Source organism: Bicyclus anynana, chromosome 10, assembly GCF_947172395.1.
Source record: "Bicyclus anynana chromosome 10, ilBicAnyn1.1, whole genome shotgun sequence".
In the NCBI taxonomy this organism is placed as follows: domain Eukaryota; kingdom Metazoa; phylum Arthropoda; class Insecta; order Lepidoptera; family Nymphalidae; genus Bicyclus; species Bicyclus anynana.
This window is the reverse complement of record NC_069092.1, coordinates 1,520,739-1,547,532: the sequence shown is the minus strand read 5'-3', so window position 1 is coordinate 1,547,532 and position 26,794 is coordinate 1,520,739. Positions and strand designations below refer to the sequence as shown.

General features: G+C 36.4%; 1 protein-coding gene across 2 annotated transcripts in view; it reads left to right on the top strand.

Moving 5' to 3' along the window:
• Positions 1-26,794, top strand: part of LOC112053312 (scavenger receptor class B member 1) — a 73,633-nt gene that overhangs the window by 16,055 nt on the left and 30,784 nt on the right. For both annotated transcript variants that reach the window (XM_052883776.1, XM_024092704.2), the window contains exon 2: positions 25,877-25,977. In XM_052883776.1, the coding sequence (XP_052739736.1) occupies positions 25,877-25,977 (101 nt within the window). The remainder of the gene's footprint in view (positions 1-25,876; positions 25,978-26,794) is intronic.

The following is a 26,794-nucleotide window of genomic DNA, read 5'->3' as shown; positions in this document are numbered from 1 at the left end:
TCCAAATAACGTGTAGTATGCTTATCTGATTAATTAAAGATCAATATTTGTTTATTTTATTAGTAAATTATAGTTAAACTAATCTACAAATTAAATTTAAGTAACCTTTTTGTAATGTTAAATTAACTAAATGCATGTAGGTACATATGAAACTATATGTACGGTACTTATTTCAAAATATTCTGTCTATAGTCTTTGCTGATTTTGACAAGATCATCTCTGTCAGATAGCTAATGTTATGAGTAACATAGCCTATATTTTATGCGCGTATTTTAACGCGGCTAATTTGGCTGGTGTTTTTTGCCGCGTATTTTGTCTGGTGGAAGGTTTTGGCCGTGGCTAGTTACCACCTTACGACGAAAGACGTACCGCCAAAAAATTTAGCGTTCCGGTGCGATGCCGTGTAGGAGCGAAAGGGGTGTGGATTTTCATCCTACTCCTAACATGTTAGCCCGTTTCCATCTTATCATCCTCACTTACCATCAGATGAGATTATCAAGGGCTAACTTGTAGATAATAAAAAAAACGCGGACACTAAGTTGGTGAAATTGCGATGCATACGTTGGCCATAAATAAATAGGATTGGTAGATTTTTTGGATGTATCATAAATAAAATTTAAATTTTAAAATTTAGCAAAATATAAATTGTTATTGATACCTGACATCACTGTTTTTTTGCCGGAAGTCGAAACTATCTATTTATAATTTAGTTAGTGTAATACAAAGCCTAATCAACCTTTGACTCGAAGTTGTAGTCAGATGCAAGCTGCAATTTCGTCAATTAACGAAGCATTCTACGGTTAATTCTGCGCGCTTACCTTGGTCGTATGTATTTACAAGTTTATGCGGAAATTGTTAACGGAAAGATAGCTTTGCGGTACGGAAGAGTTTACTGCGAATTAGAGGAATATTAATAATAATAAATTTGCTGTGTACATTCATTCATGTATAATATTATAAAGCTCGTAAGTTTGTTTGTTGGGTAATGCGCTAATCACCAGTTTATATAAATAGAATTGAAGTGTCCGTCTGTGATTGCAAATAAATATTTAATATATTTTTTAAATTTTTATGTGTCTATCAGTCTTGGCTACTTTTTATCCCGAAATATAGGTATAGTATAATTCCCGCGTGTTTTGTAAAAAACTTAATTTGACGTAGACGAAGTCATGTCTGTTTGTTTGGTTTGTTTTATAAAATTTCCCACTACCGATACTAGTCGTATCGAAACGGTTGAATAGTAAAGATTTCCATCGCCTTGTGTGATTCACTATAACGTCATTTATAGAAATCCGGGAATCTTATCTATTACGTTTAAAATTAAATAAGTTTATCTATACTAATATTATAAAGCTGAAGAGTTTGTTTGTTAGTTTGTTTGATTGAAGGCGCTAATCTCTGGAACTACAGGTCCGATTTGAAAAAATCTTTCAGCGATAGATAGCCCATTTATCGAGGAATCATATATTATCCCTGTATTCCTATGGGAACGGGAACCACGCGGGTCAGCTAGTAGTATATAATTGCTCCAAGATCCGGCATTAGAAATACATACCCTCATCTGTTATTTATCAGTGATAATAAATAAATGATAGACAATATTCACAGTGACACATTTGAAAATAGGTTGCCTAGTTAAATTGCGGCCAGACACATTTTTCATACAAAATCAAGGAAACCATAAACTAAATCTTTATTTTTAAGTAATGCCACATATTACATTCTTAAATTCAAAATTATTACATAATTTAACCAGAGTAAAGAGTATTTACTGTGACCTAACTGTCCACGCAAACAGTGAACCAATAAAAGAAGAATGTCCTGCAATATTCATCATTAACGGCTCACTGTTGAGCACGAGTCTCCTCTTCTAATGAGAGGGTTTAGGCCTCTACCACCACCACGCTGATCCAATACGGATTAGCAGGCTCCACACACGTTTCTTAAAATGCACACAACTGAAAAGTTGGAGGTGCATGCCCCGGACCGGATTCAAACCTACGCCCTCCGAATCTGAAGACAGAGGTAATATCCACTGGGCTATCACGTCTCGTATTTTGTATAGTTGTCCCGTAAATAATAATCCCGCATTTAAATTTCTCTGATTTCTCTGGACATGCTACTACATTCATTCACTACACTACTACATTTTACTTAACAGTGGCGAAGGATGGAATTTTGACAAAGACAAGCCGTCCCAAAGAAAAGGAAATTCATAGTAGTAGACGCCGCGCGGTTTCACCCGCGTCGTTCCCGTTCCTGTAAGAATACGGGGGTGAAATATAGCCTATAGACTTCCTCGATAAATGGGCTATCTAACACTGAAAAAATTTTTCAAATCGGACCAGTAGTTCCCGAGATTAGCGCGTTCAATCAATCAAACAAACTCTTCAGCTTTATAATATTAGTATTGATATTCATTACAATAATGAAAATGTATGTATGGATTTTTAAAAGGTAACCCGACGGGAATCGGCCTTTATGAACTCTTCGCCGCTGCTACTTAATCGTCATGAGTTAAATAATAAACCTGGAATGAGGCTTGCATCGCTGCAACCTTGGACCACTCTCGCTTGATACGCAGGGTCTCGTAATCATCTCACTGCAAGATCCTTTCATTTCGAAGCGACCTCACATCAAATCGCTAAATGACTTGTATCTTGGATTGTCTTATTTAGATGAAGTAAAAGCTCATTATTCGTGGGGGATACGTTCTCTAATACAGAAACCGTGAATATGGATTTGTATTTTATATGGGATACGTTCTTGGGTGACAAAATAAAAAACAAATATATTATATAAAAAAAAAAACATTTAATTGAAGTTATTGATTATGTTCAGACAATGGTTTGAGGAATTTTGATTTTTTTCTTGCTTGTCATTTTTTAAATCTTCTATTCAGAGTGATTTTAAGCAGTGGCATTGTTATACCATCCATTCGCAATTTCGGCAATAGGTATTTGTAAGTTAAAACTTAAATTTACAGATTTTACGACAGTTTCGTCTGTCAGATCTGCGAATAACGAAATATTTAGCCGCGAATATAGGAATTGGGACGCAATTTTTCAATCCGCGAATATTGAAAACGTGAATAAAGGAAGCGAAGCGAATCTGAGCTTTTACTGTACATCAATTGATATTCGATCGTTGTCCCTATTCTATTAATTAAAAAATATGATTAGTCTTTAAATGTGACATAGTAAATTTGGCGTGGTATTATTCATTACAAGTTAGCCCTTGACTACAATCTCACCTGATGGTAAGTGCACAATCTAAGACGGAAGCGGGCTAACTTGTTAGCAGGAGGATGAAATTCCACACCCCTTTCAATTTCTATACGACATCGTCCCGGAACGTTAAATTGCTTGGCGGTACGTCTTTGTCGGTAGGGTGGTAACTAGCCACGGTCGAAGCCTCCCACCAGACCTGGACCGATAAGGAAAACCTCAATCGTCTTGTAAATCCACCGCGCACACCACTGCTCCACGGAGGCCGCCAAAAGTTTTATATCCCTTCCCCCATAAGGAGGGAGGCCTGACCATTTAGTAGGCCGTTAAATAGGCTAACATATTGCAATGGTTGTAGCTGCAAGTCTCAATTATGACATTACTTATGTCAAAAAAAAAAAAAAATTGTTTTTTTTTTTTATTTAAACCAACATAGCTATTATTTTTTCGAAATGCATTCAACTGTTGCATTGCATAATAACAAACAGACCTTGACGATAAATTTAACCTAAGAGGACATTTTAAAATTTTGCGAGAAATTTCATGAATTCTTTTAATGCATTATTATAAGGGCATGTCGCTAAAAAGTGCACTGACCGAACTTTTTTAAGGGTTTCCTTTAAATACTGCTATATGTATGCGAAGGATATTGTACCTTGTAAACTAATAATTACTACTTAATACTAAGTATGTAAGAGCCGTGATAGCCCAGTGGATATGACTGCCTCCGATTCCGGAGGGTGTGGGTTCGAATCCGGTCCGGGGTATGCACCTCCAACTTTTCAGTTGTGTGCATTTTAAGAAATTAAATATCACGTGTCTCAATCGGTGAAGGAAAACATCGTGAGGAAACCTGCACACCAGAGAATTTCTTAATTCTCTGCGTGTGTAAAGTCTGCCAATCCGCATTGGGCCAGCGTGGTGGACTATTGGCCTAACCCCTCTCATTCTGAGAGGAGACTTGAGCTCAGCAGTGAGCCGAATATGGGTTAATAACGACGACTATGTATGTATTTCGTTATTTTGTAAACAGTGTAACGGTCATATTTAGATGAGGTTATGTCTTAAAACTTACTTTAGGAAAAGATAATTTTAATACAAACATACATACATAACTCAAATATAGAACGAGCTTTTACGAAGTCGGTTAAACAATAAATATTTAATGTTTTATAAGAATTATATAACTAAAGTTTAAAAATCTGTTATTACGCACATTATATTACATTAGGTAATTCGAACAAATTGTGAATTGTTTTTGTGATCTGCGTCTCTGGAATAAAAAACTAATTTTAGATAATACGCGTGTTTCAAACGTCTAAAACTGCAAAAACTTCTATTAAAATTAGTTAATAACACTATAATTATTATTGTTAACATGTAATAAAAAAAAATCATCCACATGTACGAACTTTTTTGTGCTTTACTTAGGGTTTGCACGTGCCTAAGACATAACATTAATCCTGAACAACGTAATTAATGCTCTTAGATCATTAGCTAAATTTCTGACTATTTTTTTTTTTTTTTAATTCTTTACAAGTTAGCCCTTGACTACAATCTCACCTGATGGTAAGTGATGATGCAGTCTAAGATGGAAGCGGGCTAACTTATTAGGAGGAGGATGAAAATCCATACCCCTTTTCGGTTTCTACACGACATCGTACCGGAACGCTAAATCGCTTGGCGGTACGTCATATTGGCGGTTATAGTACAAAGGCCTGCAATAGCCAGACATACTTCATTTTACGTAGGATTTTTGAAAATTTATTGAACATTTATCTGAATAGGCGTCTAACATTGGTAATTACGGTAGCCAATGATCGAGTTTTGAACGCGGTATCTTTGGAAAGTAGACAGTTTTAAAGGTCTAGATTCCCGATTTTACAAGTATTTTTTTGAAATTTTCTACGGGATATCATGAGGAATCATGTCATGTAAAGTTTTATCTTTGGCGGCGTTTTTCGAAGAATTGCTACGAAGCTGAAGAATTTGTGACTGATGACTAAGGATGACTGGAGGTATTCTTCTTTTATATCTCTACATCACCATGAAAGACTAGTAGATATGAACTCTGCCTTCGATTCTGAAGGCGTAGGTTCGAATCCGGGGCATGCACCTCCAACTTTTCAGTTATGTGAATTTTAAGAAATTAAATATCGCGTGTCTCAAACGGTGGAGGAAAACATCGTGAGGAAACCTGCATACCTGAGAATTTTCTAAATTCTCTAGAACTACGACATCAGACTTCACACAAAATCTGATGTCGTCGTGATAAGTTCTCGTGATGTTCTTTTTTTGTGACATCTACTATATCTGGATGTATTTCGTCACATAGCACGTGCAATGTTAATTATTTTGACCGTCTACCATAACAGGAGTAGTTTGTCAATGCTTGATATGTTTTCGAAATAATTTTTATACAGGCGTTACTTATAGCGTGTAAGTTATAGATTCGACTCCCGGTTGAGTTCGTCTTGTCTGGTGCTTGGATTTTATATATTGCCGTATAGAAAATAAGCTGAGGCATAGATTTAATTGTCAGCCTAATTGGTCCAGTGCTTAGCCTATGTATGGTTACGACGTCTCGAAATCCGAGTGGGCTGTAAAATATGGATATTTTGCGAAAGTTTTGAGCCTTTCTTCTGGTTTCGGGATGTTTGTTGTGTGTACCCGTGCCTTGGAGCCAACGAGCACGTATATGGCAGACGTCCACAGCACCAGCATCGGATGCTTCGCATCAAACGGTTTTTTTCATGTGATTTTTTTTTTATAGAAAATCATACAAGTGCGTCCACTGATCCGCATAGTACGGATTGCATCGAACGGATTTTATCTATCGTAAAATTAAATATCTATTTGATGCGTTGCGTCCGATATGTAATGATCACAATCTTTACAAAATCGAACATGATCAATCCTCTAACCCGAATAGCAGCAGCGAATTATGCACGCCATTGACGATTAACTATTCACACGTTTTTGCAGCACCCACGACTATAATAATTGACCGTCAATGGCTGACTTTAGTTTAGGTCTAAGCAGCAAAGATTAATGCGAACAAAAGCGGGTAATTGTCTTTATTTCATTGAGTCGTGTAGTAAACAACGCAAGTTATTTAAACAAATAATACCTAAATATACAATGTCGAGTTGTGTGTCTCTAAAAAGTAGAAGTATATACATAAATTAAAATTAAACCAAAATTGTGTACATGTCCGTTCTGTGGAGAAGCTCAATTCGCCTCACTTTTTGCGGTGATTTTGTAGGCACATGGCATTTCTATAGTATAAAATGTCGTTGCTAATCTGCATATCTCCTCAGCTACAGAGATGGAAGTCTAGCTTATGATTAAGGATCCCATGGTGGCAACTGACAAGGTGGCAGGGTATCGGAAGTACACATTACATACATACAATCGTAGCTACACACTTTTTATTGGAATCGCTTCAAAACCGGTGTAAGATCGTAATATAAACCTATAATGATAATTATTTTTACGTTATTTAACCGCAATTACGTTACAGTACTCGTGCTTGCTAAATACGTTACGTAAAACGGATTACGGCCCATTGCGGTTATATCTAACTGTTGCTAAGTGAAAATATTTATATAATTATAATTAAAATACGATCTATATACATGAAAATCAATTGCCGAATGTATAAAATTATGTCCATCCAATCCGAATGGATTGGCCGGTATTGATGAAATCTTTGTACAAGTACTTAAAGATCAATTACAGCATCAATGATTATATCCACGCATTAAATCAAAATGTATACTTATAAGACTGCGTGTTGATGAAATTTATGAGTATGAATGTTTCTACCATTGACCTCTAATAATAAAAGGACGCACAATCATATAGAAAACATCTCTTAAAAACTGGCCAATTTTGCTTTGCCAGTTTTAGAATTATTGGTAAAGAAAATACCTAAAGGCCTTTAAATATAGTAAAATATTCAATAAAATCCCAAATTCAGAGCAAATTCAACCTTAAGGATTGAGTTTAAGGTTGAATTTGCAAATGCGACTACTTGAATTGAGTGCCAAGAAGTAGTGTTTGGCACTCATTGACTGGGGACGTTTTTTGGTCACTGATTGTGCATCCACTTTTTAATATGATATCGATAGTTTTTACGTCGAAAATGGATTGAAAAATTCTTCGTGACTTGACTATTATTTTTAATCTAAAGCATAAAAGTATATAAATTTCACTTCTAAATTTCATCTCTAAATGTTAAAATTAATGAATAAAGCCAATTTTCGAAACGTTTATCAAATCTGGACTCAAACTTAGGACCAAGTGATAAAGCCGCTGAGGCGAATCACTGGACGGACGAGATAGTTATTTTCAGATTATGTATGGTCAACTTTAGCTTGGCAAATTCGTTCGTAACACTCCCGATGTCAGTGCGGGCTAGCGATGCACCGCTCGCACGACTTCATACTCTTGCAGTCCTTCCCTCTGCCTCGCGCGTACGACTTCACACCCGCAGAGTCCTCCCGCCCCCGTCACCCGCATATCATGGGAGTGTCGTCAACGAAATTGACAAGCTATACCGGACGCCCGCGGCTTCGTCCACGTAGAATTCAGTTATTTACAAATCCCGCGGAAACCAAGGTATTTCACGTTATTTTATTGCTAAATCCCATAGCTTTAATATTCCTACATCAGTTTTAAAGCGATCTTAAGAAGCGTGTTGAGTAAGTGCTGATGGCTCCATGTGGAATCACTACGGCGACACCGGGGGATTTGCGCGGGCGCAGAAGCATCGCCTGATAGGACCCGAAGGCAATAAAGAGTCTTTAAGGGCGTCTCCTATGAGACTCGGACCTTAGCTTAGAGGGCCATTCGGGAGGGGGTAACCGTGACCTGAGTGAATCAGTCCGGACGCCCCCGAGATCGTGAGTTAGAAAACCCACGACGTTCGGGTGACGTTAAATATGGGGGACCTCGTCTTCGCCGGCGAAGACGCTGAGTAGCTTGTGAAATGACGTCCGTACAAAAAGGTTAAGGGACATAAGGGGTTAAAGTCTTGCCACCACAACCTTTTTTTTTATTCTTTATAAGTTAGCCCTTGACTACAATCTCACCTGATGGTAAGTGGTGATGCAGTCTAAGATGGAAGCGGGTTAACTTGTTAAGAGGAGGACGAAAATCCACACCCCTTTCGGTTTCCACACGGTATCGTACCGGAACGCTAAATCGCTAACGTCTTTGCGGGTAGGGTGGTAACTAGCCACGGCTGAAGCTTCCCACCAGCCAGAGCTGGACAAAATTAAGAAAATCTCAATCCAATCTCAATCCCAGCCGGGGATCGAACCCAGGACCTCCGCGCATACCACTGCGCCACGGAGGCCGACTCTTACCTTTTAGTCCATTACGTCATATGTGTACGCTCCTTAAGCACGGGTGGTCATTGTTTGGTGACGGAAATCAATTTTCCTGCGAGAAAATTGCGCGCGCCGGCGTTTCTCAACGCGTCCGATGTGCCAAGCGGTCATCGACCCCGCTGGTGCAACCGACGTGCGTTATGGCCCGCGTGTGCCACTTACATCGATTCTAGATATACCTCATCTGAAGGCTGTGGCGTGCACAAGGTTATTAACTAGAGTAAGCACTATAGATACAATTTTTTTTGGAGTTTGAAAAAATATGGGCACTAAAATTTGATGAACGAATGACAGCGTTACGTTTTTGTGCGCAACCTATTCTGCGCACATTTCACCGTGCGCTGACGCCAACAGCGTGCATATGCTTGCGGGCACGCACGCCGCGGCCTGCTGCACCTCGGTTGCGCACCTTTCACTTTTGAGGCGTGGTGTTGAGATGTACATAGTGTACGCTGCGGGGCAACGTACACCTATTTAGACAGTCGATCTGAAAGAGTACACTCCAATCGTGCGTCGGAGCTGACACACACTTTTTTATTATTTACCTACTAGTTAGACCTTGACTACAATCTCACCCGATGGTAAGTGTAATCTAAGACGGAAACGGACTAACTTGTTAAGAGAAGGATGTAAATCCACACCCCTTAAGGCTTCTACACAACATCGTACCGGAACGCTGAATCGCTGTGTCACGTCTTTGCCAGTAGGATGGTAATTATACACGGCCGAATACTTGGACCAATTAAGAAAACCTCAATCAGACCGGAGATTGAACCCAGGACCTCTATCTTCTAAATCCACTGCGCATAGCACTACGCCACGTAGCCCGTTAAAAATTAATGATTTCACTAAAATGCTATAAAAATCGCTTTCTGCTTATCGTTTTGAAGCTGCCTAAACTGTATTTGTGGTACCAGTACTCATTGTATTGATAAAAATAAAATATTTGTTAGTTTTTATCTATTAACTTGTAACTTTTCCATTACGTACCTGTTATAAATATTGAGTACTTAACAAATTGTCTCATACAATGTCTGGGTTAACACTTAAGTATGGACGTTGTTTTCTGTAACACTCATAAGGATGCGCGGTCTCATAGACCGCTGCAGTTGAAGGTCGAAATCATTAGAATTAATTAGAAAAGTTATGACTTTTATCACACAAATTAAGATTTAAGTACATGTTTTTTTATATTAATATTATAAAAAAAAAACATGTACTTAAATCTTAATTAGTAATTTTCTTACATAATTAAGGACATTATAGGTACATTAAAGGCAATTTTCAATTTTAATTTCCCTTAAATTATATTTGAGCCATAAACTCGAAATTTTTAAATCTGTTCTCAATATCAATACTATTATGCTTTATTATAATGAATATAACATAACAAACATATAATATTAAACATGAAAATGTTTACAAAATACAAAATTATTGGTAGTATATATTGAGCGTAGGCATTCTATATTTTTAACCCTGTTGGAAGATGGAAAATGAGTGGTGGATTTACCAGTAGGCTTAGTAGGTTGAAGCCTAGGGCGGCAAATTTGACCCAAAAACTTTCTCTTCTACAGAATATCTATAGTCTATCTCTTCTATAGAAAGATAATGTAAGGATAATTTTAATATTTTAGTCCTGTACGTTCCTACAAAAACATTAAAACTTGCAATTTCATTTGACACAATTTATGGTAATTGTATTGATTGTGAACTAGAATACCTATCGAATTTCACGAACTTCATAGGGGCTGCAAAATTCAATAACCTACTGGCGGCAAAATTGTAAGTCCGCCACTGTGGAAAATTAGCTCACTTGTATTGAGTTTTACCGTATTAGTATTTAAATCGTGTTCTTTGGAGTTCTGATAGCGGCCCGTCGTCATCTGAGCTGTCTTTGTCAGAAATATCGCTTCTTGTCACTCTGTTCTCAGATTTCTTATATGGGAAACGTGGACGTGTGGTCTGGCAGACCGCAGTCAAAGTTTAAAACGTAGGTAATAACTCTTCTGATGAGTAAACGACTTTGCAACGTCTGAACAGTCGTCTCGGCACAGAAACCAAAGCTACCAAGCGCCTCAGTGTGTGGAAGGGTGTTAGATACGTAAATCGAAAACGGTGAGCGGTCTGTGAGACCGCACGTCCGTAGTTTATGGTTAACATACCACTCGCGCAATAGTTCAATCAAAACCGGTCGAGACGTGCTTTGTGTCTCAAGTGATCTATGAAGAGTTGAGTGCAGTATTGCTACTGAGTGTTGTAAGGGTCAGTTCACAACAAAGATATACGCTCTAAAAGCGGTAGAATAAAAAGTATGGAATTACCTCTCTTGTAAATCATTCATCATTATCAACCCATATTCGGCTTACTGCTGAGCTCAAGTATTCTCTCAGAATGAGAGGGGTTAGGCACATAGTGCACCACACTGCTGGCCCAATGCGGATTGGCAGACTTCACACACGCAGAGAATTAAGAAAATTCTCTGGTATGCAGGTTTACGCATAATGTTTTTCCTTCACCGTTTGAGACACGTATACTATAACCTGCCCAGGAGTATGAAGAATAATTGTATCAAGTTTCGTTGAAATCCGTCGATTAGTTTTTGTTTCTATAACGAACATATAGACAGACAGACTAAAAATTTACGGATTGTATTTTTGGCATCAGTATCGATCAGTAATCACCCTCTGATAGTTATTTTGGAAATATATTTCATCTACAGAATTGACCTCTGTACAGATTTAGTATAAGTATAGATATGCGTGTGTACACACCCTAATAGCCAAAGCTCTTGACATTGAAGAATCAATTCGCATGTAACAATCTTCAACGTTCTTTAAAAAATTACGTGTTTAGGATCACTAATACTTTAGTAAGTATCGGCTACTAGTTAGAAGGGTACTTAACGAATCATTATTCATTATTATTATAATGCGAGTAGGATTTTTACCTATTCGTTTTGTATTTGCGGGACGTATTCGTTTAATTTTGACGGCCTCCGTGGCGCAGTGGTATGCGCGGTGGATTTACAAAACGGAGTCTTGGGTTCAATCCCCGGCTGGGTCGATTGAGATTTTTCTTAATTGGTGCAGGTCTGGCTGGCTAGTTACCACCCTACCGATAAAGACGTACCGCCAAGCGATTTAGCGTTCCAGTACGACGTCGTGTAGAAAAGAGGTGTGGATTTTCATCCTCCTCTTAAAAAGTTATCCCGCTTCCATCTTAGACCGCATCATCACTTACCATCAGGTGAGATTGTAGTCAAGTATCATATCGAACTTTACAACGAACATTTCCTTTTTATTGATAACCTACTAATTAACAAGCTTGTTGGTCCTTACATCATCATATCAGCCGATGGACGTCCACTGCAAGACATAGGCCTTTTGTAGGGACTTCCAAACATCACGATCCTGAGTCGCATCCAGTGATTTCCACCCTTGATGTCGTCAGCGCATCTGGTGGGGGGTCGACCAACACTGAGCTTGCTAGTGAGGGGTCGCCATTCTAGCACCTTGGGAGCCCCATGTCCATCGGTTCTTCGAACTATTTACCTCGCCCATAAGTCGCTGAGTTATGACGGTGATTTTGCGTCTGCGGATCTCCTCATATCTAATTCGATCACGCAGAGAAACTACGGGCATAGCTCGTTCCATCAGCCACTGTGTGAAACAGAGCTTGGTCCTGGTACCTGCATGATAATAACTACCTCGTTAGTCTAAGTGGTTACTCTATATGGTTGCGGAACACGAGGTCGTGGGTTCGAGTCCTAAGAAAGGTTGTGAAATATTGATCTTTAATTCGTTCCACTCGTGTCTTATAAGCACGTTTAGCTTTTGGGTCCTGATCACTTATGATGCTAACGCCGCCTATCCGCATTGAAGCAGCGTGGTGGGTCTAAGTTTCATATTATACTCCTGTAGCGGATCATTAGAACAAGCTCATGAAGAAGTTTCAGCCAATTTTAACTTCTACCAAATCTTATTTCTACAAAATCTTTTTTGCCGACTAATTTTAAAAACATTTTTAACAAACGGGTACGAACGTCCTTTCCCAGCAAACTTTCTCATTAATTAAATTAATTATGACAGTAGGAAACAATTTTCATCAATGACTTTATTGACGTCATAGAATATTTAATTACGTTTAATAATGATTGCTGTCAAATAATAATATAACGGGTTAGTGCTTTAAATAATGCCACCTGTCAAAATTTGTTAATAGCTTTAAAAGTTGCTCAGACTAAAAGAAAAATATAGATGGAGTCCTAAAGATTATTCTTTACGCGCATTCAAAAGTGAGACAAATTCTAAGTGGATAATCTGAATTTTTTATTTATTTTATCAATAAAACCAACAGAAATTATGAATAAATACATTAATATAATATGCAGTAAGATATCTATAGTTAATCAGCTAGTTATAGGTTTTTCCAACACTCACATTACAATACTAATTTTAAACTACAGTTTTTATCTACGAATATCTATTAATTGTTTATGATTGGGACGTAACTGACCATTTTTACGGGGCGTTACTTCCCATAAGCAAAAACATCATTATAAGCATATGCAGTATCTATTTTTAATGAGAAATAAAAACTCATTTTAAAATTTAAATCTATTCGTTTATTTCAGTAATAGAAAAAAAATCGATCTGTTTACGCCATGGTACGAGTATGTTTTAACAAAATTTCAGCTTCATAAATAGTCTAGTACACGCTCTGTGGCTTAGACCACGTAGTTCGTGCCCTTTTTGGAAATACAGATATAAAATAGCCATTTAACAATAACTTGCTTTTTATTGGTAAAATAATTTTTAAAATCGGTTTAATAGATCCAGAGATTACCCCTACAACACCGCTAACTTTATTTCTTTATAATATTGCAGTAAAGATTTGGCTACAGGATCTTGTTCTATCAGTTACTCGTATTTCGTCTATCTTTTTACGCAAAACTGTGTCATGCTAAGCAAAAAGATTATAAATGTTTACACCTACTGTGACTAAGCAAATGAGAAATGATAAAGATCTTAATTCAAATTCTTATTTTTTTTTATTTTGATCTTACTTTAATATTATGCAAATTAGTTTTTGTTTATTTCCATTAAAATAGATGAAATATTTCAAATGGTATCGTCTAATTTTATGTATATATGTATTTTATAGAACGAGTAGTAGTCAACCGATGGATCATAATCAGTGGCGTGAACTTCATAGGTGCAAAAAATCACAGCCTACCCTAAGAATTCAATACAAACCTATGTTGGACCACAGAATATATAGTTGCATACGCTAATTAAAAATCTAATGCACGCCACTGATTATGATGGTCCACTTGATATTAACTGGTAACTATAACTAACACCTATCAGTAGTTCAGATTCCCATGTCAATGCGATGATAAAATATTGCTTCTGTTATTCGCTAATAATGTAGCGAATAACAGAAGCAATACAGTCCATTTTAAAATCGGTCAAAAGTTTCTAAGTCTATTCGTTACAAACAAACAAAAAAATCTAATCTTACCTCTTTAAAATATCAGTTCAGAAATATTTTAGAGTAAATAGTCAGCAAAAAAAGAACCTTCGTTTCCGGTGGGTGTGGGTTCGAATCCGGTCCAGGGCTTGCACCTCCAACTTTTCAGTTGTGTGCATTTTAAGAAATTAAATATCACGTGTCTCAAACGGTGAAGGAAAAACATGGAGACATGGAACAAGGAGAAAACCTGCATACCTGAGATTTTTTCAAATTCTCTGCGAGTGTGAAGTCTGCCAATCCGCCATTGGGCCAGCGTGGTGGATTCTCGTTCTGAGAGGAGACTCGAGCCCAGCAGTGAGCCGAATATGGGTCGATAATGATGATGATGAGTTAATAAAGTTGCTATATTTCAACATGTAGGTAACAGTGTTCATTATAATTATGCTTTGATAAATATAATAAGTGACAAGTTTCAAATTATGCACTGTGAATTGTAAACATATATTAACAACAAAATTGCAATAGGATGTTATGGTCCGTCATTTTGGAGTTCCGCAAGGCAGTTTTATGAAATTCTGTGACCTAAACTTCACGTTCACCTTAACATTTTTGTGAGGCTCTCATCTGTATTGGTATATTAAAAACCATTAAAGCCACGTTTCAAGCCTTACACCTGGTACATTTAAAAAGAAATTGCATAACCAAACCCAATTCCAAGAGACATAACGACATTTAATTGTCCCAAGCAATTAATAAATATTAATTAAACTTAATTGAAGGTAATTATTTTTTTCTCGAGCGTAAGGTCCTCGAGTGACATCCGGCGATGGTCAAATAAATTTTAATGTGTACCATACGGTACAGTAATTAATAATATGTACACGTAAACAAAATGTAAGTGTCTGTCTGTGATTTAAAAATAATGTTTTCTACACAATATTAGAAAAACTTTTGTTACTACCCCACCGGCAAAGACGTACCGTCAAGCGATTTAGCGTTCCGGTATGATGCCGTGTAGAAACCGAAAGAGGTATAGATGTTTCATCCTCCTCCTAACAAGTTAACCTGTTTCCATCTTAGATTGCATCATCACTTACCATCAGGTGAGATTGTAGTCAAGAGCTAACTTGTAAAGAATAAAAAAAAACTCTGTAACGGTCTTAATATATTAGTGGTAATGACTGTGGCACGTTTCAGGGATTCTCTTTCTATAAACGCTAACGCTTTGAAAAGTTCGTGTTATGTCGATAGCTAATTTCATTCCTATAAATTAAAAATTCAAAGCGTAGTTTGTAGAACGAGAATCGTCGTGCTATACGGCTACAGGCCCAGGATCGATGGCAACCCAGCAACTTCCCAACCATGGGTTGCTATTGAAAATTTCTTGGAAGAAAGAAAAACTCAATATTTTGCCTTTCCTGAAAGCCTTGGGGCCAGCAGGGGCTTTTTTTAGCCGATAGGAGTCCGGGACTATCCGTTTCAGGATGTCAATGAAGATTTTTTCCTCCTGAAAAAAAAAGTATTTTCATTGCCCGACCCAGGATTTGAACCAAAGACCATATGATCACTAACAAACCGTTGGACCAATGAGACAGTTGAGTGAAACAAGCGTCGAGAGCAGTTTATCTGTGTTGAAAATTAGCTTGGGTAAAGATGGATTAATATAGATTATGCTGCAAAGAGCCGATGGACGTTGAGGTCCCAAGGTGCTTGAATGGCGACCCCGCACTAGAAAGCGCAGTGTTGGTCAACCCCCCCACCAGAAAGACTGACGACATCAAGCGAGTCGCAGGTATTCGCTAGATGCAGGCGGCTCAGGATTGTCATGTTTGGAAGTCCCCACAAAAAGCCTATGTCATGCAGTGACTGATATGATGATGATGATGAAGGGAGCTATTTTATAACCTAATTTCAAAAAGGAATTTATTAATTCAGCGTTAGTCAAGTCAAACAAACTAATATTAATTCGTGAAAAGAACGAAAAGCAAAGACATATGTATCAGCTAGTTAAAATGATAAAATATGCTAATGTACCTCATAGATATGTACGTCATAGCCTCTATGTCGTGGTTGAGTGTCCGACCTTCGCCACTGAAACTTGATTTGAACTAGGAAATGGTGGACATTTAAATATTAAGCCTCCTAACTAATAGGCCCAAATATTAAGCCTCCTAACTAATAAGCCCAAATATTAAGCCTCCTAACTAATAAGCCTAAATATTATGTCTCCTAACTAATAAGCCTAAATATTAGGCCTCCTAACTAATAAGAGCATGGTTTAATCCAGATTCAGCGTGATTCAGTTTGTCTTTCCAACTCCGAGTCTGCAGTATATTATAAAATCATCTCTAATTTTGGCAATGCTGCTATAGTATGTCAAAAGTCGAAGCCAAAGACCATTTATTTCAATTAGGCTTAAGTTTACAAGCACATTCAAATTTCATAGATATTGGTGATAAGAACAATTGGTCGAAAACTAAAAATTAAAGTTACGAGGGTTCCAAACGCACCTTGGTCCGAGAAGAGCCCACAACAAACTCACCAGGGATTAGTTGATGTATGTGATCAATTAGTGGATAGAACTTCTTCTTGCACCCTCAAAGAAGATGCCCAGAAATGTCTCTTGCAACCCGACGAAATAACCAACAACATACTATGTTTGACGACACAGTTTATCTTAGCCCAAACTTTCATACTACAACTTTAGGTCTTCAACTTCTTAGGTCTTAGGTCACCCAGTTCTAAATACGTGCGAGTCAGGACAAGGTCATTCTCAGCCGGTTTATTTGCTGAGAAAGACCTTGTCCATCTCTCTATGCTGATTTAAGTCTGACTGGAGACTTAGACTTCTCTCACGCTAGAAGATAAAGACTTTGGCAAAGCTTATGCGTTCGCCTAAGAGACTCAGTTACCCCCCTACAGAGCCTCAAGCAAAACCATAACGTCGACAACGCAAGAGCAACGACTATGGGGATCTCGGTATGCGTCAGTAAGTCAGTAAGTATAGTATTGCTGTTAGGTATATTTATGTATGATATTGAAGGTCCGTTGTCCACTTATTTGATTAAAATATGGTTTATGTTTAACAATATGTGATTTATCATCAAATGTCCAATTGACCGTGACTTTTGGGACACAAAAAGAAATTCGTGAAGGAAAAAATTAGCATAACATTACTCACGTCTCCTTCAAACGCATGTGGGTTTTGTCGTGTTTGTCCATCATTCGTCACTGTTTGAGCAGAAACAAATCTGTGCGAATTCTATTGCATCCAAAGCAAATGTTTGTTGGGCAAATATTTTGCCGATTTTAAGAATATTTGGGACAGATATTGTACCGTTCTTATATGGTAATTCGTATGTAATACTTATAATACGAGGTCATAATAGTACCAATGAGCTTACCCAAGGTAAGGGTTTCGTAGACAAGTTAAACTGCTATGTCACCTGATGTTAAGTGTCCATACAATCTACGATAGTGTCAGCATATTTACCATATACCCCTGAGATGACATCGTACTGAAATGATTAATCGCTTTGCGGCAACGATATTATATGTTAACTCTTTGCTATTTGGTTCATTTTTGTCGCTAGGATCGTAACCAGTCACTGTCAAAGCCACAACTAGACCACCAAAGACTATAATATAAAAAATGAAAATTCTAATCTGGTAGCTCGAACTGGGGTGCGATTCCGCTATTTTATACTCCGCACTATTTTAAATTCGCCTATAATACGTTTTATTCGATTTTGACTTTAACTTTATTTGTATGGAAAACCAACATTAAATTGTCACTAACGAAGTTACCATGGAAACCAACGATGTCACAGCGCTGTAACCTTACAGAATGCGGGTCTGGGTTATTAATCGAACTCAATTTCTTTATAGAACAACGGAAATAAATTGTTATTCGTCACTATCAGCCTATCTATAACGGGCCACTACCAATGCTTATACAGCCTCCGTGGCGCAGTGGACTTACAAGACGGAGATCCTAGGTTCGATCCCCGACTGGACTTTTTGATTGGATTGGCTGGAGTGAGGTTTTCTTAATTGGTCCAAGTCTGGCTGGTGGGAGGCTTTGGCCGTGGCTAGTTACCACCCTACCGACTAAGACGTACCGCCAAGCGATTTAGCGTTCCGGTACGACGTCGTGAAACCGAAAGGGGTATGGATTTCATCCTCCTCCTAACAAGTTAGCCCAATTCCATCAAGGTCTGACTTGTAAAGAATAAAAAAAATGCTTTCACTCGGTCCTAGCGGCCTCCGCCACCTTCCTATATAAGAGAGGGGATTACAATTTTGTTTTTTGTATTGATCCCAATCAGCTGTTTTTAATAATAATGGTTTAATATGTTACAACTTACGTATTCTTGAACTATGCTTAAAAGCAATTTTACATATTTTTAGGGAAACCCAAAAAAATCGCAATTTCGTAAACGGTCCAAACACTGCTAGAATTCTAATAATGTGTGTCGTTATTGATACATATGTTTAGCCAAGATACACTGTTTAGTTGAAAACTAAAAATAAATAAATAAAATAGTGTGGCACTCGGGGAACTTAATGCACGGCATGGGTTACGAGATTTTTTGTTACGGAATTTCTTGATTCGGTCGCCGCGCTCACTACGCTAAGCTATGCAATAGCTTAAAATAAAATTATTATCTCCTTATTCTAGGCGTATCTAATTATTCAAACATAAATAATAATAATAGATTGGAAAATCGAGCATTAAAAATTATTAATATTAGAGAAACGTTTCATTGCCGTTAATCTAATAAACATATAAGGAATTTTATTGCCGGCCAAAGTTACATATGTAAAAATTACTTAAATTACTACATTTTAATTTCATTAATTTTTTTATTTGGATAGCTTGATAACTTAAAAATATTCTGACGAACTCAATGACACCTCATATATAAAAAATCCGTCCAACCGTTTGGGCTGTAGGGAGTGCCGAAGAAATAGACATACATACATATATACATACATACACTCAAAAAACATTACCCTCTTGCAGTCGAGTTAAAACGGCTAGTCTTTTTATGAATATTTTTAGTTTTGGTTTACTATAAGACATGCGTTCTTTAAAAAAGTACCTAAACCCACTTTCGATTTGTAAAAAAAATCCCAATAACGTATTTTTTTTGTTGGCCTGACCCGGGATTCGATCCCTGGACCTCATTGTCCATAGCTGAACCAGCTAGCAACGGAGACAATGAGGCAGTTTATAAATATCAATGTACGTGTCGATACTTTTATATATCATGAACATTTTCGTTAGTCGTTTAAAAAATGGCGAGTCGTTGTTTTTGGCGGTTAAAAATGATGTGATAATTAGAATGATTCGGGCCCCTCGCCATTAAGGTACTTTACTAAAAAAGCCTTGAAGGTTACACGGAAAGCTTAAAATATACCTACTCGTATATTATAGTTATTTTTGGGTTATAATTAATGGGGATGATGACTAGGTTTGAATATATTGATTTTTATAATACATTCGGGTAAATAGGGTCAATGTTTACTAATTTATACATCAAAAGCAAAGATTGTCTGGATATTTGCAAAATAAATAAGATTATAAAATTCTATTAAAAATATTTTATCGTAATTAGATGAAAATTCATACAGCTTTAGCTTCCTTACATTAAATGTGATATTTTTTAATATATGAACTATGAACATAAACGCACAAATAACAAAGATATTAGTAATTTTGTTTGTACGCACATACAAATCTGACGATCTTTACATTGCCTACGCCGCCATTAGTTCGTGCCATTTTGTATGGGGCGTTTTTCAGGGACCCGCGGCAGCGCCGCAAATCTGACCCTTTAAATCCCTGTAGCTCCGAAAGTAATGATCGCAGATACCCTGTTACTTTTACAAAATTGCTTTACTATTAGCGCACTATTATTTTATATACAATTTAAAAAACTGTCATCATTCCTATTGTATCTTATATTATACAGAGGTATATAAAGTATGTGAGTATGTAACAACTGCATTTGCTAAAACGATTTTGAAAATACTCTTACCAATAGAACCACGTTATTAGCTTTCCTCATATTCTTTGGAAAGTAAACCCTGCTTTCCAACCATCCACGGCCGTGGTTTCGATTCCCACAACTAGAAAATATTTGTGTAATACAGTTTTACATCGGTGTTTTACAGTGTATTTATGTATTTATACATTATATAAGTATGTATATGTAGTATATAAATTTATAATTGATAAAATCAGCTTTCTTAGTACTGCAGATGACTGCCATTGACTGCCATCAACTGCCGTTGACTGCCACCGAGACGTCACCAACTGCAGTCGACTACAGTCATCGGTAGCAATTGCTGCTCGTGTAAATGAATCCTTAGCAAGCACGTGCACTTCTTTCTAATATTTATGCAGGTTTTTTATTCATGGCAAACTAGTAGCGAAATAGAGAAAAAGAAGTGAATACAATTTTATCTGAGATTTTACAATGCGATATCTAAATACGAAAATTTAATACATGATGTAAATTTTTGTTACAACAAAAAATATTATATTTTACATTTTGTTTTGCTTTTAAAATATATTACATAGATGGGTTAACACGATATAAACTAAAGATATATAAAAAAAAACATCTCTTACATCTTTGAGCATTTATCATAAGTATCATAAAATACGATTTAAAAATATATATAAAAACGCCGTGTGAAGCTCTCAGTCACATGTGTTTTGTGAATAATTTGATAATGGGCTTTAAAACGCCAAAAAGTTATTAGTGAACCTTTGTCGTTTAGTAATTAACTTCAGTAAGTTACCAGAACGGGTTTATACTATAAATACTTTTATTTCATTACACCAGAGTATTAAAATTGTTTTTATTTCAATAACTGGTCGTTCAAGTGATTTAATGTGATAAATATTTTTTATCTGTCCTCTAATCGGTAAAGGTAATCAAATAGGCAAAACTTAACTCTGTTCTGTTAGAAAATTCCGAAGTAATTTTTTTGAGGATTAAGTCACATGATAAATGTTGTAAAAAATAACTGCCACTAATAGTAGATAAATAAATAACATTTAACCTAATACTACGCCTTTTTTATATTACGAGTATTAAAATGTCGCTTTTTCAGTAAATTTCGGTAAATTAATTTAATCTCTTGTTTCTAATTTTTGTCTAAGGGTCTTACAGGGTTGATTAAGATCCTAACTTAACTCTTGATACTCAACCATAATAAATACCCTTGAAGACGTAAAATGATGGTTGATTAGGTAACTCAAATTATTATACAATATAAAAGTCACTTTGCTACATACCTATAAGTTTATGAAATCGCAAAAGAACGGCTCGATTTGAGCATTTTTTTGTTGATTTGAGTATTTTTAACTGTCAAGACAATGTTTGGTTAAAGGTAAACTTTTTGAAAATCTTCTTCGTCTTAATGTCGGAAGTTTTTATGATTTTTGTATAGAGTCAACAAAAAATGTGATGTTCGATTTGACAGTTCCAGCAAAAAATTCTTACGCGGAAAATCATTATTCTTTATTATTTCCGAAGACGACCACTTCCATATAACACAAAAGACGTGGTTTTTGCATTAATAAATTTTAAAATGCCCAGTTTTTTTCCTACTCGCTGTCAAAGATATCAATTCACGTAACCTAAACAACCTTATGCATATTTTTGTTTATATTTTAAAAATAACATTGTTTAGCCTTCGTTTTATTGTGGGTTTCTAGAATTTTCCTATGTCATTGACGTTTGTCGGCAAGTCAAAGTCGAGGTTCTATATTTATTTCCGTTTTTGTTAAAACTAGTAAATTTACATTTGTAACTATCTCTTTGGTTACTAACTAGTTTGGAACGATAATAACTGTACATTAAACTTTAAGTAAAACAAGTTTAAGTAAAAAAATACAAAAATTCAAATCCTCCTAAAGAAAAATTTTGAAATGCCCCAACAATTAAAAAATTTGAAATACCCTAAAACACATAGATTGTCTATGACATACCTACCTCAGTAGTCCCTTTGAGGTTCCAAGGGCCTAGTAGACCCTAAGCCATCCGACTATAAGGCGTATTTTTTTATATTTTAACACTCAGCCACGCAACAATGAAATATACTAATACTTGGAAATACCAACAATACAGGAATAGATAATGAAGTAAAAAATGCAACATCAGGAACGTTTTTTGAAACATCCAAGCTCACTTGTGGGCTATTGATTTCTGGTCAAAAGGTTAAAACGGGTAGATGTGCTCCACTCAATGCAGAGGACAGTGGTCCCCAGGTCTGCCAACGCCATTTTTACCAATAATCGGCAGTCTTTTGACTGATTGCAGATCAAACCTAGACATAAAAATTTTAATAAAAAAAAATACAACCGACTTCAAAACCTAAAAACGTACCCACTAAACTAAAAAGCGAAAAATAACATCATAATATGTTCTACCTGCTGATCAGTATGAAGGCGGTGCTAAGCCGGTGATGTATTAATTCAAGACACCCATATAATTTTCGAAAGGTCCCCTCAATTTCTCCAGGATTTCATCATCAGATCTTGACATGATGGCAATGGGACCAAATGGGGACTATACCGTTTCAAACAAAAAAAGAATTTTTGAAATCGGTCCACGCGTCTTTGAGTAATCGGTGTACATACATAAAAAAAATACCGACCGAATTAAGAACCTCCTCCTTTTTGAAGTCGGTTAACAAAAAACACTAAGCCGACATAACTACATTGGGGCTTAATAGGTAAAAGTTCAAAATCCTGTTTTCGAGAGTTGCCCTGCCCAGGCCTTTAAAATAGGCCGATAATGATGACCCATACAAAGTAAGGTTATTACATTACAATATTAGAAGTGTGACCTCCGTCTAGTATCTTAACCACTTTCAGGGTCATTGTCCTAATGACACGTCATCACAATCCATCATATACAAAAACAATAAAGTGCTGTACAAAATATATAATAATACGAGTAATATCAAATTGCTAGACTATTACACGCGCATTTTCGAAAAACTACCTAGATTGTACGTGATATTCGATTCAATGACAAAATGTAAAAAAATTTCAGCTATGCTAGAATAAGTAATATGAAGTCAAGGGTTCCGTGAGAACATATATTCCGTGTGAACAATACCTAATACCAATCCAATTATTTTATTATTCTATTTTTTTTTTACAATTCATAATATTTTTATTTAAGGAGCTTTGTCCAATTCGGACTATGTCGCTCTGAAAGATATTTATTGTACTCATGTGAACTAAAATTCTAAATCTTAAATAGGAATTTAAAACAACGTTTTAAATTTTTTTTAAATTTAAAATTTCAATGAGAATTTAATTTAATTAAAAAATATATTTTACAACTATTCCCTGTACTCAGAGAGATGGGCGGCTGTAATAGTGTTCTGGCCAATCTTCAATCAAAGGAAGGCACAGCGCTGTTATAATGATAAAAAAAGAAAATAAAAAATAAACCTTTATGACTCAATGCTCATTCATTACATTTACCTTCATCTATACATTACTTATATACATAATTAATAATTATTTAGCTTCTTCGACATAAGCTCCCCTTATGAATCTCCATTTTTCTCTGTCTCTTGCAATTCTCGCCCTTTCAGGGCCGGAGACATTCTTGAAATCATCCTCCTAACGTTTCACGTGCCTTCCATTGGTGTAGTGTGAATATAAAATATGACAAGAGAGAACTGTGACACCTATACAAAAAGTCGCTGTGGAAAAAATATAGATAAATATTGAAATATGAATCAAGGGAACTCTAATAATGAAACAATCATACCTAATCGTAATTACTAAGTCGACGTGTCTGTCTGCAGGTACTTTACTGTGTATCTAATTTCAATCCTGTAAAAAATATTCAAGGAATAAAACACCGCCAAAATTACACACTACCTAGTTAGACAAGCTGAGAATTTTTTACCTACCACGTGAGCTTAACTTTACGTCACAATAATGACTATAATAACATCAGACAATCTTGGCAATCTACTGGTACAGTGGGTAATGAGCTTGCCGATGCCGGGTTCGATTTCCGAGTGGGAAGTTTTCCTGTGTTGCCTGTTTTTTAGTGTGCTTAACCATTTAAGGCAATGTCTGTGATCGAATCAGGAATGAGGATATCTGCAGAAGAACTTGAGTAAGCTGAGCGAGTCGTGAAGCTGAAGTGGTAATGGGCATGATATATGGTTCGAAGAGCGTGGGCGTTGGGGTCCCAAGATGCTGGAATGGTGACACCACGCTGGAAAGCACAGTATCAATGTTTCGGCCCCCCGGACTAAAGGGGCCCCTTACGTGTGAAAGCAAAAATTGATAAAATACAATCCATAATCTCACTTAATCATAAAGCAATCTCTTGTTCTCTTGTGCGCCCAAAAATTGTAAATATCCTAGACAGGTTAAGTCATTGTCATATTTATTTTAAACAAGCATTTTTGTTTCTTTTGTGAGAAATCTTTACCCTTCATTGAGCATAACTAAGTCTGATACGGGGCCCCTCCTAGGCACGCTACGCCATTGGTTAGAAGTCCGTATAAGAGGCCTAGGTTTGTTCAGCAGTGGGCATCCATGCGTTCAATTTTTCCAGTCTCTGATACAACAGCAATATATTCGTGACATTAGCATTTGGCTAATCGCATCACGATTCTATAAAATTCTTTATCATTTAGGTACGAGTGTATTAAATTACTAGCAGCCACCACGCGTGGTTCCCGCGGGGATAAAATATAGCCTACTAGCGGATGCCCACGACTTCGTCCGCGTGTAGTTCAGCTTTTCACAAATCCATCGGGAACGATGGATTTTTCCGGGATGAAAAATAGCCTGTGTTCAGAGTAGATCTATTTCCATTACAAATTTCAGCCAAATCAATTCAGTAGTTGCGGCGTTAAAGAGCAATAAACATCCAAACAAACATCCATAAAAACTTTTGCGTTTATAATATCAGTAGGATAGTACTCGGGGATTGTGTAGCTTCCCAACAATGAAAGAATTTTTCAAATTTTTCAGTAATTTCAGAGCCTATTCAATGCAAACAAACAAACAACCAAATCTTTATTCTTTATAAAATTAGTATAGATAAATTTATCTTTGAATTTTTTTACGTATTGACGTCAAGTAATTTAAATTTCTAAAAACTAAATTGTAAACAATTAGTATGGTACAAAAACGTGTTAAAAAAGTTACCTATTATTTTAGCCTTTTGTCAAATTATGATGGATCGAATGAACAAAGGCTTGTTTGTTTTGGGGTTGAAAGGTCAGGTGCCATCTCAGAACATATTTCCTGCGAGTTCCATAATTAAGATAAGAATTAGTTATTTAAAATAAACACCTACAATACCTACTTTAGTGTTGTGTCTAATGATCTAAGCCGACTTAGTTAATGTCTGGGAGATGAAGTCAAATGGTGGTCCATTACGGTATTTTTTGTGTTTTAGTATGTTTATTTTATCTGTAATTTAAGACTCCTTTCGCGTGAAATTCCGTTTTTTAAAACCTTCTTCGCATTATTGCAACCGTGACTTCCAGATTATAATGTCTCCAGACTTTCTGGAGATAGAAATGGTGTAACTAATCAAAATTTACTAAAGTCCTAACTAACGCTCCAGTTTCGCTAGTTTTCAACCATAGATTAAGGATGGATCTCGCTCCGAATATAATGATTATCAAAGTGCTTATTAACCTGTGAGAAAAATAATAAGATTTTATACATTACTTTTTACTAAATATGTAATTATATTGTTTCAGATTAAAGATGGTGCTGGGTGCGAAGAAAGCCATCCAGCATGTGCCCAGCAAGGGCAGGATATCTATTATGAGAATACAAAACTTTACAGTGCAAAAAAGACGTAAGTGTATCCTGTCTATCTATTTTCGGTATAAGTCGGTATGACTTCGAATGTAGTGATATAACAAATCAAGGGGATTTTGTCAATAAAGTCAAAATCAAAAGTCAAAGTCAAAAGTCAAAGTCAAAAGTCAGTCAAAAGTCAAAGTCAATGGTCAAAGTCAAAGTCTAAAGTCAAAGTCAAAATTCGAAGTCCAATAGTTAATTTATATTTCAGGTAGGCTTAGTTTACAAGCACTTTTTCTTCATAAAAGAGGAGGAGGTTCTGAATTCGTCACGTATGTTTTTTTATGTATGTTACGTCTTTTAATCGTCATTTATTGACCAAATGGTGACCTTTTATTATTTTTTGACAAGTTAACCCGTGACTACGATCTCATCTGATGTTAAGTGACTGTCTAAGATGTAAACGGGTTTACTTGGAAGAGGTACAAGTTTTTAAAATATGAAATTCTAAACTGATCCGTGCTGGGATTCGAACCCAAGACCTCTGTGTCGAGAACTGCACTAACATCTGCGCAGGAGAGGTCTGCAAAAAGTTCACCATGATTGAGAATGTCCCTAATTTTATTTAGGAACGTTCTCTTTGTTAGAAGAGAAAGACCAACCCCTTGTAACATTTCCACATTTTTTTTATGTTGTACTACCTGACGCGGCGTGGTTTCACCCGCGTGGTCCCCGTTCCCGTAAGAATACGAAGATAATATATATCCTATAACCTTTCTCGATAAATGGGCTACCTAACACTGAACAAATTTTTCAAATCGGACCAGTAGTTCCTGAGATTAGCGCGTTCAATCAAACAAACAAACTATTCA